The sequence below is a fragment of the Eleginops maclovinus genome, chromosome 23, assembly GCF_036324505.1.
Source record: "Eleginops maclovinus isolate JMC-PN-2008 ecotype Puerto Natales chromosome 23, JC_Emac_rtc_rv5, whole genome shotgun sequence".
Taxonomy (NCBI): Eukaryota; Metazoa; Chordata; class Actinopteri; order Perciformes; family Eleginopidae; genus Eleginops; species Eleginops maclovinus.
The window spans coordinates 16,022,924-16,038,773 of NC_086371.1; the positions used below are offsets into that span (position 1 = coordinate 16,022,924).

Below are 15,850 nucleotides of genomic sequence, written 5' to 3' on the forward strand. Positions count from 1 at the left end.
TAGTGCTCCACAAAATAACTTAACACATTAATGGACTACTTTTAACTACACCAATAAGTTTTTATAAATCCTTTTGCATAATCTTAGTGAACATGTATTGTGGAAAATGTTCACTAACTTCACTGTTATACACCACAATCCATCAGCAACCACAATCCATCAGCAATTTACATTCACTTCAATTTCTTGGACAGGCTTACGGGATTATCTCGCTCAACAGAACCTCTCGTCAATGGAGCTGCCGCAGACACAAGAGAGCTTTGAAGGTTTTGAGAATTGTTACAACAGAAAATCACAAACACTACTGGTTTAGTACAACCATCAAGAGACCATTGATGAGTGTAACGGTTTTGGTTTTATTACACTTTTAAAAGTGAACTTATTATAAATAATGTATGCCAAAAGGTCGTAAGAACAAAGATTTTTAGGGTTTTTATATGAATACTTAACTGGTTCATTTCTAAAAGAAATGTCAATGGCTTCCAAGTCATGTGACCAAGCGACTCTAAATTCAGGCAGCATTATGATTCTGCGGTGGACGAGTAGGACACATCTCTTTAAATTGGATTTCTGTGTTTTATTTGGATTTATATGAATATTTCATTAATAATTCTGCATTTTCTTCTATAGAAAAGTGTTGTTTTTTCAATAACTTTCATGTTTTGTTAAACATTTAGCATTCAGCTAATTGTCTCAAGGCTATACACAGACATTTTAAAGCATGTGATCACAGGTGTTTTTTTTATTTGAAAATTGTGTCCCAAACACTTGTTTAAATAAGGTCAAAGGGAGAAGAAATAGGTAAAACATCACATTTTATTGAATGCTTCCCTGGTCCCCTGATCTGATGATCAGCACACTAAAGGACTGCACCACAGCCACCCCTACAAAAGGAGTTTCCTGGCAGCTGGAGTGACAACATAATATTTTCCAGTTCAGCAGAGATGAATTTATACATATGGAGCACATAGTGAAACCAAAAACTATTTACTCAATCTTAATTATATTTATCAAGCTTAACAAAGACATGAAAGCAGTCAAAAGAGATAAAGCTTAGCACGCAATAAATATAAAGTAATGTCATTAAGTCAATAAGTTGAGTCATTTTTTGTTTCAGGAAAGTAAATACCTATGTTTCCTTCCCCACATAGGTCACCATGTGTATCTTAATGGACCAAAATAAATACCTTTGGGATCTTCCCTGTTTAAAGAGTGAATATAAGTTTATGATTAAACAAGGAAACTGCTCTTATTATATCTTAACTCGTCACCAGGAGAAAATTGGTGGAGTAGGAAAAATGCACTGTTTTATTTCCTGGCTCACATACTCATGTAGATATCCAGATTAGATCAGATTAGATCCTGTTAGGAAAAGATTACACAGTAGAAACAACAATACTGTCAAATAACAGAATCCATAACAATGAAGACCTTTAGTTGAACAGAAAGAAAACATATATCTTTTCATGACATAATATACTTTGACCTTGAATATGACTTGTGACTTTTCTTTGGCATATTACACAAAGCCTTTTTAACAGAATACTTTACTTTGACGTTTTATGAGTTTTCATGAGATACTTCACTTTTGCTTTTTTTGGCATACTTTGCATCACTTATTATTAACTATTTATAACACAATAAACTATGACTAAAAATTCAATGTACATACAGAGACATACTGGGTATAAAAAAACACACAGTCATTTATGGCTGCATTGTTCCCACAAGCACAGACATTTCATCACAGTTTGTAACTTGATTTGTTAAAAAATACACTCTGGTGCTACCAAAACCACTTCACACATTAGTGGTCTCCTGTTGGTTATCACAACACTTATGCAAATATGCTTTGAATCATTTTGGTGACTTTATCTTCTGTAAAATATTCAATCACTTTACTGTTATATAGTTTAGTGCTCCACAAAATAACTTAACACATTAATGGACTACTTTTAACTACACCAATAAGTTTTTCTAAATCCTTTTGCATAATCTTGTTGAACATGTATTGTGGAAAATGTTCACTAACTTCACTGTTATACACCACAATCCATCAGCAACCACAATCCATCAGCAATTTACATTCACTTCAATTTCTTGGACAGGCTTACGGGATTATCTCGCTCAACAGAAGCTCTCGTCAATGGAGCTGCCGCAGACACAAGAGAGCTTTGAAGGTTTTGAGAATTGTTACAACAGAAAATCACAAACACTACTGGTTTAGTACAACCAACAAGAGACCATTGATGAGTGTAACGGTTTTGGTTTTATTACACTTTTAAAAGTGAACTTATTATAAATAATGTATGCCAAAAGGTCGTAAGAACAAAGATTTTTAGGGTTTTTATATGAATACTTAACTGGTTCATTTCTAAAAGAAATGTCAATGGCTTCCAAGTCATGTGACCAAGCGACTCTAAATTCAGGCTGCATTATGATTCTGCAGTGGACGAGTAGGACACATCTCTTTAAATTGGATTTCTGTGTTTTATTTGGATTTATATGAATATTTCATTAATAATTCTGCATTTTCTTCTATAGAAAAGTGTTGTTTTTTCAATAGCTTTCATGTTTTGCTGAACATTTAGCATTCAGCTAATTGTCTCAAGGATATACACAGACATTTTAAAGCATGTGATCACAGGTGTTTTTTTTATTTGAAAATTGGGTCCCAAACACTTGTTTAAATAAGGTCAAAGGGAGAAGAAATAGGTAAAACATCACATTTTATTGAATGCTTCCCTGGTCCCCTGATCTGATGATCAGCACACTAAAGGACTGCACCACAGCCGCCCCTACAAAAGGAGTTTCCTGGCAGCTGGAGTGACAACATAATATTTTCCAGTTCAGCAGAGGAGGAATTTATACATATGGAGCACATAGTGAAACCAAAAACTATTTACTCAATCTTAATTATATTTATCAAGCTTAACAAAGACATGAAAGCAGTCAAAAGAGATAAAGCTTAGCACGCAATAAATATAAAGTAATGTCATTAAGTCAATAAGTTGAGTCATTTTTTGTTTCAGGAAAGTAAATACCTATGTTTGCTTCCCCACATAGGTCACCATGTGTATCTTAATGGACCAAAATAAATACCTTTGGGATCTTCCGTGTTTAAAGAGTGAATATAAGTTTATGATTAAACAAGGAAACTGCTCTTATTATATCTTCACTCGTCACCAGGAGAAAATTGGTGGAGAAGGAAAAATGCACTGTTTTATTTCCTGGCTCACATACTCATGTAGATATCCAGATTAGATCAGATTAGATCCTGTTAGGAAAAGATTACACAGTAGAAACAACAATACTGTCAAATAACAGAATCCATAACAATGAAGACCTTTAGTTGAACAGAAAGAAAACATATATCTTTTCATGACATAATATACTTTGACCTTGAATATGACTTGTGACTTTTCTTTGGCATATTACACAAAGCCTTTTTAACAGAATACTTTACTTTGACGTTTTATGAGTTTTCATGAGATACTTCACTTTTGCTTTTTTTGGCATACTTTGCATCACTTATTATTAACTATTTATAACACAATAAACTATGACTAAAAATTCAATGTACATATAGAGACATAGCCTACTGGGTAAAAAAACACACACAGTCATTTATGTCTGCATTGTTCCCACAAGCACAGACATTTCATCACAGTTTGTAACTTGATTTGTTAAAAAATACACTCTGGTGCTACCAAAACCACTTCACACATTAGTGGTCTCCTGTTGGTTATCACAACACTTATGCAAATATGCTTTGAATCATTTTGGTGACTTTATCTTCTGTAAAATATTCAATCACTTTACTGTTATATAGTTTAGTGCTCCACAAAATAACTTAACACATTTATAGTCTCCTATGACAAATGTTCTTTTTCAAAAGATTCAACACCTCCACAGGGAAGTTCTACCAAAAAGACCTTAACACATTAATGGACTACTTTTAACTACACCAATACATTTTTTTAAATCCTTTTGCATAATCTTGTTGAACATGTATTGTGGAAAATGTTCACTAACTTCACTGTTATACACCACAATCCATCAGCAACCACAATCCATCATTCACTTCAATTTCTTGGACAGGTTTACGGGATTATCTCGCTCAACAGAAGCTCTCGTCAATGGAGCTGCCGCAGACACAAGAGAGCTTTGAAGGTTTTGAGAATTGTTACAACAGAAAATCACAAACACTATTGGTTTAGTACAACCAACAAGAGACCATTGATGAGTGTAACGGTTTTGGTTACATTACACTTTTAAAAGTGAACTTATTATAAATAATGTATGACAAAAGGTTGTAAGAACAAAGATTTTTAGGGTTTTTATATGAATACTTAACTGGTTCATTTCTAAAAGAAATGTCAATGGCTTCCAAGTCATGTGACCAAGCGACTCTAAATTCAGGCAGCATTATGATTCTGCGGTGGACGAGTAGGACACATCTCTTTAAATTGGATTTCTGTGTTTTATTTGGATTTATATGAATATTTCATTAATAATTCTGCATTTTCTTCTATAGTAAAGTGTTGTTTTTTCAATAGCTTTCATGTTTTGTTAAACATTTAGCATTCAGCTAATTGTCTCAAGGCTATACACAGACATTTTAAAGCATGTGATCACAGGTGTTTTTTTTATTTGAAAATTGGGTCCCAAACACTTGTTTAAGGTCAAAGGGAGAAGAAATAGGTAAAACATCACATTTTATTGAATGCTTCCCTGGTCCCCTGATCTGATGATCAGCACACTAAAGGACTGCACCACAGCCGCCCCTACAAAAGGAGTTTCCTGGCAGTTGGAGTGACAACATAATATTTTCCAGTTCAGCAGAAGATGAATTTATACATATGGAGCACATAGTGAAACCAAAAACTATTTACTCAATCTTAATTATATTTATCAAGCTTAACAAAGACATGAAAGCAGTCAAAAGAGTTAAAGCTTAGCACGCAATAAATATAAAGTAATGTCATTAAGTCAATAAGTTGAGTCATTTTTTGTTTCAGGAAAGTAAATACCTATGTTTGCTTCCCCACATAGGTCACCATGTGTATCTTAATGGACCAAAATAAATACCTTTGGGATCTTCCGTGTTTAAAGAGTGAATATAAGTTTATGATTAAACAAGGAAACTGCTCTTATTATATCTTAACTCGTCACCAGGAGAAAATTGGTGGAGTAGGAAAAATGCACTGTTTTATTTCCTGGCTCACATACTCATGTAGATATCCAGATTAGATCAGATTAGATCCTGTTAGGAAAAGATTACACAGTAGAAACAACAATACTGTCAAATAACAGAATCCATAACAATGAAGACCTTTAGTTGAACAGAAAGAAAACATATATCTTTTCATGACATAATATACTTTGACCTTGAATATGACTTGTGACTTTTCTTTGGCATATTACACAAAGCCTTTTTAACAGAATACTTTACTTTGACGTTTTATGAGTTTTCATGAGATACTTCACTTTTGCTTTTTTTGGCATACTTTGCATCACTTATTATTAACTATTTATAACACAATAAACTATGACTAAAAATTCTATGTACATATAGAGACATACTGGGTATAAAAACACACACAGTCATTTATGGCTGCATTGTTCCCACAAGCACAGACATTTCATCACAGTTTTTAACTTGATTTGTTAAAAAATACACTCTGGTGCTACCAAAACCACTTCACACATTAGTGGTCTCCTGTTGGTTATCACAACACTTATGCAAATATGCTTTGAATCATTTTGGTGACTTTATCTTCTGTAAAATATTCAATCACTTTACTGTTATATAGTTTAGTGCTCCACAAAATAACTTAACACATTAATGGACTACTTTTAACTACACCAATAAGTTTTTATAAATCCTTTTGCATAATCTTGTTGAACATGTATTGTGGAAAATGTTCACTAACTTCACTGTTATACACCACAATCCATCAGCAACCACAATCCATCAGCAATTTACATTCACTTCAATTTCTTGGACAGGCTTACGGGATTATCTCGCTCAACAGAAGCTCTCGTCAATGGAGCTGCCGCAGACACAAGAGAGCTTTGAAGGTTTTGAGAATTGTTACAAGATTACTGTTATATAGTTTAGTGCGCCGCAAAATAACCTGGCAGTTGGAGTGACAACGTAATATTTTCCAGTTCAGCAGAAGACAAAGTCATACTTTTGGAGCACGTAGTGAAACCAAAAACTATTTACTCAATCTTAATTATATTTATCAAGCTTAACAAAGACATGAAAGCAGTCAAAAGAGATAAAGCTTAGCACGCAATAATTATAAAGTGATATCATTAAGTCAATAAGTTGAGTCATTTTTTGTTTCAGGAAAGTAAATACTTATGTTTGCGTCCCCACATAGGTCACCATGTGTATCTTAATGGACCAAAATAAATGCCTTTGAGGAAACTGCTCTTCTTACATCTTAACTCATAACCAGGAGAAAATTGGTGGAGTAGGAAAAAGCTTTAAATATATAGCTTTAAATAGATAGGAAAAATGTACTGTTACATTTCCTGGCTCACATGATACACATGTAGATATCCAGATAAGATCCTGTTAGAGATCCTGTTAGAAAAGATAGCACAATAGAAACTACGATACTGTGAAATAACGGAGTCTGTAACAATGAATACCTTAGTTAAACAGAAAGATAACATATATCTTTTTATGACATAATATACTATGACTTTTTATGACATACTATTGAAGGACTTTTTTTAATGTCTTTAATAATAATCAAAGAAGTAACCTGGTGCTCTTACTTTGTAGACATTTACTAGGAGACATTTGGTCAGGTAGTAAAATAATGTGCCTAACAATTCTGTCCATGGGTTTAATAGCCTGGCAATGCTGGATAAAGGACTAAAATTACAACATTCGTCATCTTGAGTTTTTATTTTTACATAGACTTCATAGAAAAGTTCCTTACACAAACCTAATAATTACATTGCAGTTACTGTATGTGGAAAACAAGACACTATGTTTAACAGTACGAGCACACAGTCTGTAGACTTGTTGGGTTGAGCTGGTTGGAGAGTCAACATACACTTAGATATTTACACATTGAGTAATAATATGTGCATATAAATCCTATTTTACTGTTGTTCTGACTGCTGTGGTTGGATGTTCTCAGCTCCACAGGGTGTTTGTCTCTGTTGTTAACTTCACTAGTTTAATCAATCACTCTCTAAAACCATAAACTGCCTGTATCAGTTCCTCACATACATTTCCTGGTAAAAGTTTATTTATTGGCATGTTATTATTTCTTATAAGTTACTGTAATAACACTTATTTTAACTTTATATAACATAATTCCTATGACTTAAGAAAAGATATGCGGGAATGATGAAAGAAGCTGCTCTTTCTTCAAACTACTTTGACTTGATCAAGGAAGCACAATACTTTTGGTATAAGCGTAATGTTTAGACACAGTACACAGTCTGAAAATAGAATGGGGGTTGGAGGGTCAGCTTACCCATAGATATTTACCCATTGAGTAACAAAATGTCTTTGTTCATTCTGATTGTTTTGAGAGGTTATAGTTTCGGTTACCATGTCATACTACAGCAGGAATTGTGTTGCTTTGTACATTAATTTACAGGAAGTTCCCATTGAGACACGAGATCTCTTCTTCCGGCGAGTTCCAAATCCTGAGTGTACATAACCTTATTGTCATTAAGTCTAGCTTTAAAAAATACAAACCTACACAATGAATTCAGGATCAGAGTTCTACTAAGGCTTGCTTAGTGGCCATTATTCTACTCAAACTAGGGTTCTACTAAAACTTAATTCCAAGCCACATGATAAAACTATAGGTCAACAACGATATGTAAAGCTGACAATCCCCATTATTTTATTGCTCATCTGAAACTCAGCCCTTTTCATTTTCATATTTCTGAGAAGCTGCCAGTGTGTTGAGTGATCTAACTTGTGATTTACATTGTAAAGATGAGAGAGAGAAAATAACAGATTTTGGGTCCAGAGAGGGACTGGGCATGATGTGTACCGAGGATTGAGTTAGTCCTGTCATTGGGATTTGTTTCTGTATTCCCCATGGGACATGTGATTGTTTATTCACAAAACGCTATGTAATGAAATAACAGTGGGTAGAGTTACCAAGCTTTGTTTGCACACTTTTCACAATGAACATCTTCACAAGACTTTCTACAATATATAATGGAGGGGGCGGCAGCAGCTCAGTCTGTGGGGAATTGGCTTGGATCCATTTCTACTTAAAAAATTTAGGGAAAAACAGAAAAGACTAAATAGACGTCATAGAACTCATTTCTGACATTGTTTTTCCCCAAGTGTCAGATCTCTGAAAAGTTACATATCTGTCACATTTGGCATCAATGGTAAAGTTATTCTTTATACATCATTTTTATAATTTAATAAATGAAGATGATTTGTTTGTTTAAATTTGTTTTAATATTCTTTGAATTTAACAATATAGAATATCAACTTACTATATTTGAATCAGTTAAATCAACTTAGCAGATCATAATCATATTTCTTATTGTGACAAACTGCACATGTCACTCTAGATATAGACATTTTAGGTTATTGTCCAGATGTGACATTAATGTCACAGCAATTTTTATCTTGTTTGTTTCATATCAATTTGAACAACGAATGTTTTCACAACAGGTTAAATGTAATAAAGGACTTGTTATGTACGCATTACAATTCTTAGAAGGCTTGAATCTTACCTTTAGCAACAAAAAACAAGCTTTTGCAAATTAGCTAGTTCAGTCATATGTGTCAGCATGGCACACAGACATCTTGCACATGTTATTATGGCAACGCAAAATCACATGACCTAGCCCATGACCTACCCCGATGCTCAGTATGTGTCACTTAGGGACTTGATGAGTTAAAATCAAGGGTAAAGCTATATAAGAAACTTTTCAGAACATTTAAATGTCCTGTAACATCTGTATCACCGTGGGTTCTCATGAGTATCTGTAGCAAATGATACAATATAGGATTTACATATTTGTATCAAGTTGTGTTCATCATTAACAACAGTTGCTTGGCAGACATGGTAACGTTTAACCTTAAAAGGATTGATTGAGCGATGTGTATTAAAGGTCCCGTATTATACTATATTTTAACAATAAATTACAGGGCCATATCTATACCAAACATGTCCCTGAAGTGTTTTGCTCAAAATACCAAACAGATCTTGCATTGCAGCATGCCTCATACCCCTCTATTTCAGCCCCATTACAAAAGTGCTGATTCTGGGTCTGTAGTTTTTTATTGATTTTTTGGGGGGTTTTTCCCTTTAATCGGATAGGACAGTGGAGAGTGACAGGAAAGTGGGAGAGAGAGTCGGGGTGGGATCCGGAAAGGACCACAGGTCGGGAATCGAACCCGGGTCGCCGGCATATGGTGCAGGTGCCCCAGCCAGTGGCGCCACGGCCGGGGCCAATGGATCTGTAGTTTTAAATGTCCTTGTCTTTGGATTGGTTTAATCAACTTTCGAACAAAGCAAGTTTTAAATGACAGATTAGATAAGTAATATGTTTGTATAATTACGTGGTTTTCTTTCTTTATGCACGTATTTACATTTTCATATCCCCATCCCCCATAATGAAATGTTGTAATGGAATCAGGAGACTTTAATATTCATTTTATTAAAAATATGAAAAGATACTGCAATTACTTGGAAATAATTTAATGTAGCCTATCATTTATCATGAAAGTGAATATACACTGTACATTGTTGATTTACAAAATGATCAATTCCAGAATTTGACAATTTGTATATACACATACAGTGACATTAATGTTTGTGTGCATACAGTATACCGCTATAATGTAGAAATTGCACACCAATATGCAACAGTCAGATAAACAGACCAGCATAATACAGACATCATAACATTAAAACAACAAGACAGACCAGTTTAGCATTTTAAATAAATAAAAAAGTGTGAATTTGCATTCCATTTGGCCACATTTTTTTGATAGTGCATTGGTACTATCACTTATTTCGGAGGACCGGACTTTGTTCAGGTGAAACTGCAGATGGAGTAGAGTTTCCACTTCCTCTTCCTGACTCTGCTGCGTCTTCCGTTCCTTAACTTTTGTCCCTTTTTATATCAGACGGATGCACTTCATTTTCGAAAGCAGGGTTTATCTGCCCATGTCCGTGCCGCATCTGAACCTCCTCAAAGATTTGAAAAACCTTTTAAGTACAAACACAAGCAGCAGGTATTAGATTAAGCATACAGAACACTACGATTCAATTGTGTATTTGCAATGCATAGAACTAATATTACCTTAGATTTAGGAATGAGACCCACTCTGAAGAAACCAATATATCCTGTCTCGATCTTAGTGCAGTCGACCACAGTAGAGGCAATGTTTTCTGGGGAGGGTCCATCACACAACACTCCATCAACCTAACCAAACAAAAAGCACATGTAGTTTACTGGAAAATAACATACCAAGGCCTCTTGTATTTAATAATAATATATATATTGTGTTCACCTTTTTGCCCAGCTTGGCGTAAACTTGGTTGTGGTGAGTCGTGTCTGCCTCACCTGTAGGGTTGGCTGAGGTTACAGCGATGGGCCCCACCTGCAAGAGAAAAAGTTGTTGTGTAAAAAAAGTGGTGTGCTGACTAGTTTCACTCACATTAAGATTTGTTATGATTAATTTCTACAGCCCTTACCATATTAATGAGGTGTGTGGCCACAGAGCAGTCCGGATTTCTGATGGCAATACTTTGTGGAGTCCCTATGTGTTTGGCAGCATCTCCTAAACCAAAAGTGTCCATCCATGGGCCTGTGTGATCAAAGAAACCAATATGAAAAACCCCCATCATGAGGCACCCACATAGGCACGCGCACAAATATGCATGCATGAACACACACTTACCTCTGGGTATGACCATGCTGATTGAGGAAGGCCATGCAGCCTCCATGAAGTCCAGCAGCAGAGGGCTCAGCAGGTGTCGCACCGGCTCCAGCTGCTTGATGGAGGAGATCCACAATGACATGGGCCGGTCCTGTGCCTGCTTCTTCACGCTTAGTCAAACACAGCAAATAGAGAGTGATGAGACCAAATCAATAAATTGACGTAGATAAAAGCTAAAATGCAAACTCACTTATAAGCTTTGATGACTGCGTCTGGCCTGTTGCAAGCTGCCACCAGCACGTAGACGGTGTCAGTAGGCATTCCACATATGCCGCCATTTTTCATGATTTCTGCAGACGGAAAAAGAGGAAAGGTAACAACAAGTGTGTAAAACTTTGTATTTTATATATTAAAAACTCATGGAATTACCATTTGTATATTAATTACTCTCTATGTGTTACCTTGTCTTTCATTTTTTTACTTACATTCATCCAGTTTTTTGTTTACTACTTTCCAAACACAGGCATTTCAGTAAAAATATTCTATTAAACACATTCCTGCATAAACAGACTTGCACTGACACAGTACTTGACCATATCGTCCATATGTGTTTTAAATAGTACACAGTATTAATCCCTGTGTTTGGGAAGTATTGAGCATATGACTGGATAACATGATACTGATATAGTTTTCTTTTTTTTTTAACCTCCATTTACTTGAATTCATGGACAGTTTTCTCCATGTTTTGAGTCATCATATACTGTCAAGGCATGCAAGAAAAAACAAAGTCTTCAATGTTTCAAGGTTTAATAATAATTGATACACAAATGTTAATCTTGTGGGCGAAATTTCACTTTTCTCACCAGCAATCTGTTGGACGGATGAGGCCTTGCGGGCTGGTACATGCGGACAGACATCTGCGCCTCCTCCAACCCCACTTAGCTTCACTAAAGGTTTTCCTAAGGGCATCTGGGGGGCCTGGAAGGTGCTGTTGAAAATGTGTGCCAGGAAACAATAAAAACTGACCAGACCGAAGATGATGGTGACTCCGATGTCATAACCATAAGGCAGTGCACCTACTGCATCCAGCAAGAAGCTTATAAGGATGAGCTGGAAGGTGAAGGCATAAGCAAACCAGGCAACATTTAGAAACAACGCAGCAACCGTCACTAAACAATTAAACAGCATGAAGCACATGATCCCGACAGCCACTTGGAAGCCTCTGGTGTCACCGTAGAGGCCGCCGTATCGGGTCAACCCCCACACTGCCCACATCACCCCGTATAGAGTAAAAACTGTGCTCTCAAAGGTTTTACCTCGGGCAAAAGCTACTGAGCCACATAGCAGCTGGAGTCCGCCGCCAGCCACCACCACCCAGGGCAGAACCAGTACAGACAGAGGATTTCTGTCACCAACTGTGGCAGTGATGGCAAAAGCAGCCAGCACACTGCAGGCGTGGCCTAACACCTCTGCATCAGCATACTTGGAGTAACCCAGGTGAGGTGCATGTAGCTCTTTATCATGGGCTCTGAGACTGAGGCCCTGTATCCTGGCTACTAAGGCCTTGAAACAGCCCTGTCCTGTGGGGATCTTTGTAGCGGAGACCATATTGAATGTGGTAATTAAAAGCATGCCGGCAGAGATTACAAATATAGCTCCCTGTACACCCTGTGTGCCTCCTTGGAAGAAGCCTTGAGGCTGGGCTGCGATGGCGATACAATAAGCTACAAAGAATAACTGGTAGATCCCCTCCATCAGGCTCTTCTGACAGCTGAACACAGCCAGGATGGAGAAGAGCACAGAGAAGACAGCAGGGAAGGGAACAGGGGATAAAGGCTGAATTGAATAGAATGATAGAAGAGCACTGTAACCCTCTGCAAATTTCAGAATAGCAGTGAAGCCGTAAAAAGTGGCAGCCAGTGTGTCCATGGCTCTGTAGAAGAGGACACACATGCCAAGTTGAAATACTCCAGCAGTCCACAGCCAGGGTACATGACCAACGAAGAGCCGGGGTACCACGCCTAACAGAGGACAGGCTAACACTGAGGCGGAGAGCAAGTTCATCACCAAACAAACTGACACTGCATCACTACACTGGTTCTGCTCGGTTTCCAGCTCAGCCTTTTTCTTGAGGCCCGTTCCCGGAGGCTCAACTTTACCATGAGTGATGGTGGACAGCAGACGTCCAAAACCAAAGTAAACACCAACCAGACAGACAAGAAGGTAGTTAGCAGCTGTTGCAGACTGACCAAAACCTGCAGCAAACAACCCAGCAATTTGATGGGCACATGCTAAGCTAATGCCGAAAGCTATGAGGAAAAGAACTGGTTTCTTTACTGCTATTGCCACACAACCTATGATGAGCAGAGCTAAGGTGAATGCTGCCAGGCCTGGGACCAGAGAGGCTCTCAGTTCTGAGGGCTGCAGCACCCCCTGCCCCACAAGGATGTGCACCAGACCTGACCCACACCACAGGGCAGAGACAGTCAGACAGACCGATGAAAACAGTTGGGCGTGGGACAGACTGCGACAGATCCCTTAGAGAGGAAGAGTAAACAGAGGAGAGTAAGACAGTGAGCTTACACAATAACAAGTTAACCATTGATTCAGTTAATAAGAATAGACTAAACCAACCTGCATAAGCTAAGAGGACTGCAATGATGAGGAGCAGAATCCCAAACGCAGTATGGGGGATGAAGTCTTTAACAGGCGAGCTGGCATAGTTGTTCACCAAAAGCAGGAGAGATCCTGTAAGTATAATGAAAACATTATTCAAGTTACTCAGACATATTTTCAAAAATGTTAAAAATACATTACATGCACTGTGAAAAAAATAATAAATAAAAGTCAGAGTGACCTGCTAATCTTTAAATAAAAAAAACTGTTTCTTTTTCACATTTTTATTATACCGAAACTGTGAAACATGAGTCCTTATTGTGTGCCACATGGCTGTATTCAGAACCAAAACTTAAGAAGTACACATTTCCAAGTTTAATCTGTAAACACGATTAAATAAAGCAAATGTACAGTATATCACTTTAATCTGTTTCAGTATTAATTACTGCTAAAAGTAATTGCATTATATCATTAAAAACAACACATTGGTTTCTGATATCAATATTTGGTCAGTCGTTTTTTATGTTTCCAAAACTTTCACAACATATACTTTTAGAATTTTGAAGTACAAAAGGATTTCACCGAATTCTATTCAAAATGTCATGATTAGTAATAATAAATAACAGCAGAGAAGCAGCAAGTAGAATAAAAACATCGTTACTGTGTATGTAAATCTTACCTCCAGAGATGCCCAGTATGCCGACGGACTCATGCAGAGAGTGCGGGTGAGCCATAGCGGAGTATCTCTCTGAGCTTGTGTGAGTGAAGCTGCTTTATAAAGTTGCGTGTGACGTCACGCAAAAACCTAAACTGCCCCTCACCGGGAAAACCAGACAGGTGCGTCACATTCTAAGAAGAAAAATAGACTACGCACATGGGCGGCGGGTACTGTTGGCTAGGGAGGGGTAAGCCTTCCTAAATATTTTTGTCACTGCATCCTGGTCAATTTAAAATAATGTATGTGTCTGTGACATTAGCGCTGCTATGCAACCTCCGCTATTGCAGGATCATACTATTGAACTGACGGCGTGCAAGTGCCTGCACAGGCATGATTGTGTCAATCCCCTCCGAAAAATAAATACCGATTGATTAGGACATCCGACTGACACTACAATCTACCGATGTTCCCTAAACGCCTCATGCACGTGTGGCCAATAGTAACAATAAACAACAGCTTTGTTCGGCACTACAGCCTGATAGAACAACATAATAGGCTACTGCTCAAGTACCTCAAGTTCAACTGCTGACATCAGTATACGTGTTTCTGTTCCACAGTATTTGGTAAATCCATTATTTCTGTGGTGACTACACAGCTACAATATTGTTGGATTGTGGTGTTTTTGCTTGTAGATTTTAACACTTTTTGTATGCATTTAATGTATTCATTACGAAACCACAGATAGATTGTCGTTGGTTATTGTCGCTAGACATCGATCGTGCATTGCAGTTATAAAGCGCATATATATATGTGTGTGTGTGTGTGTGTGTGTGTGTGTGTGTGTGTGTGTGTGTGTGTGTGTGTGTGTGTGTGTGTGTGTGTGTGTGTGTGTGTGTGTGTGTGTGTGTGTGCGTATAGCCTTCATAATAACGTCGTCCTCCGGGCAGCGTCAGGTAAAAAAGTTAGCCTTCCCAAACCTGAGCCTCACGCACCGCCCATGACTACGCCCATGAATCATCCCGCAGAAAATACGTCTAGAAAGTGATTAATTATAAACTTCAATATTGTTTTATCTGCTACATTACATGTCACTTGTTAGACGCTTTTATCCAAAGCGACATACATTCAATACTGTGGACAATCCCCACAAGAGCAATTTAGATTGAAGTGTTTTGCCCGCAACCACATGCTCTACTCCTATGATCCGAAGATCAGCACACTAACCCACTGAGCATGAGCCATTTGAAATGAATTTATAGTTTTATACAGTAATTTCAAATATACATTTGAACAATTAAGACCAGGTGACTTGTGTAGTTCATCTTTTACGTTTTAGGCTAATATTCTTATTCCATCAGTGCCTCACAAAATCTCCAAACTTTCATATTATACTAAAAGCACCTTTTATTTGCTCTGTCTTAATTCAACCTGGTAATTAATTACTCAATGCATCTTCATCTTTCAAAATACTCTGAAAATATCTTTACAATCAATATATTTTCAAAAATAGAAGATTGTATGCAAACCAGTCAAATAAGATAATCATATAGTAATTTAAATGCTCCTCAAGTTCCCATATTGTTGTGCATCAAAATATGAGAGGGATGACTCAGCATTATACCTTATAAGGTAACTGAGTCAATCCATCAGGTTCCTGGTTACCTTGAGGCTGCATG

At 37.1% G+C, this 15,850-nt stretch overlaps 1 protein-coding gene across 1 annotated transcript; it reads right to left on the reverse strand.

The window, feature by feature from the left end:
* Positions 1-9,653: 9,653 nt before the first annotated feature.
* On the reverse strand, positions 9,654-14,279 carry si:ch211-153b23.4 (uncharacterized protein LOC335392 homolog). Its single transcript, XM_063877187.1, has 9 exons — positions 14,196-14,279; positions 13,535-13,648; positions 11,764-13,437; positions 11,151-11,250; positions 10,922-11,070; positions 10,716-10,828; positions 10,532-10,621; positions 10,321-10,443; positions 9,654-10,226 (listed from the first exon to the last, which is right to left on the reverse strand). Exons 1-9 carry the CDS (start codon positions 14,248-14,250, stop codon positions 10,119-10,121), a joined length of 2,526 nt encoding a protein of 841 aa, XP_063733257.1. The 5' UTR covers positions 14,251-14,279; the 3' UTR covers positions 9,654-10,118.
* Between the last annotated feature and the right edge of the window lie 1,571 nt (positions 14,280-15,850).

Excerpts from the sequence above, each read along its gene's own strand:
- si:ch211-153b23.4 (XM_063877187.1), bottom strand. The coding sequence starts at position 14,250 with ATGGCTCACCCGCACTCTCTGCATGAGTCCGTCGGCATACTGGGCATC. Across the intron at positions 10,444-10,531 it reads ACGCCAAGCTGGGCAAAAAG|GTTGATGGAGTGTTGTGTGA; the intron begins GTGAACACAATA and ends TTGTTTGGTTAG. Across the intron at positions 10,227-10,320 it reads GTCTCATTCCTAAATCTAAG|GTTTTTCAAATCTTTGAGGA; the intron begins GTAATATTAGTT and ends TGTACTTAAAAG.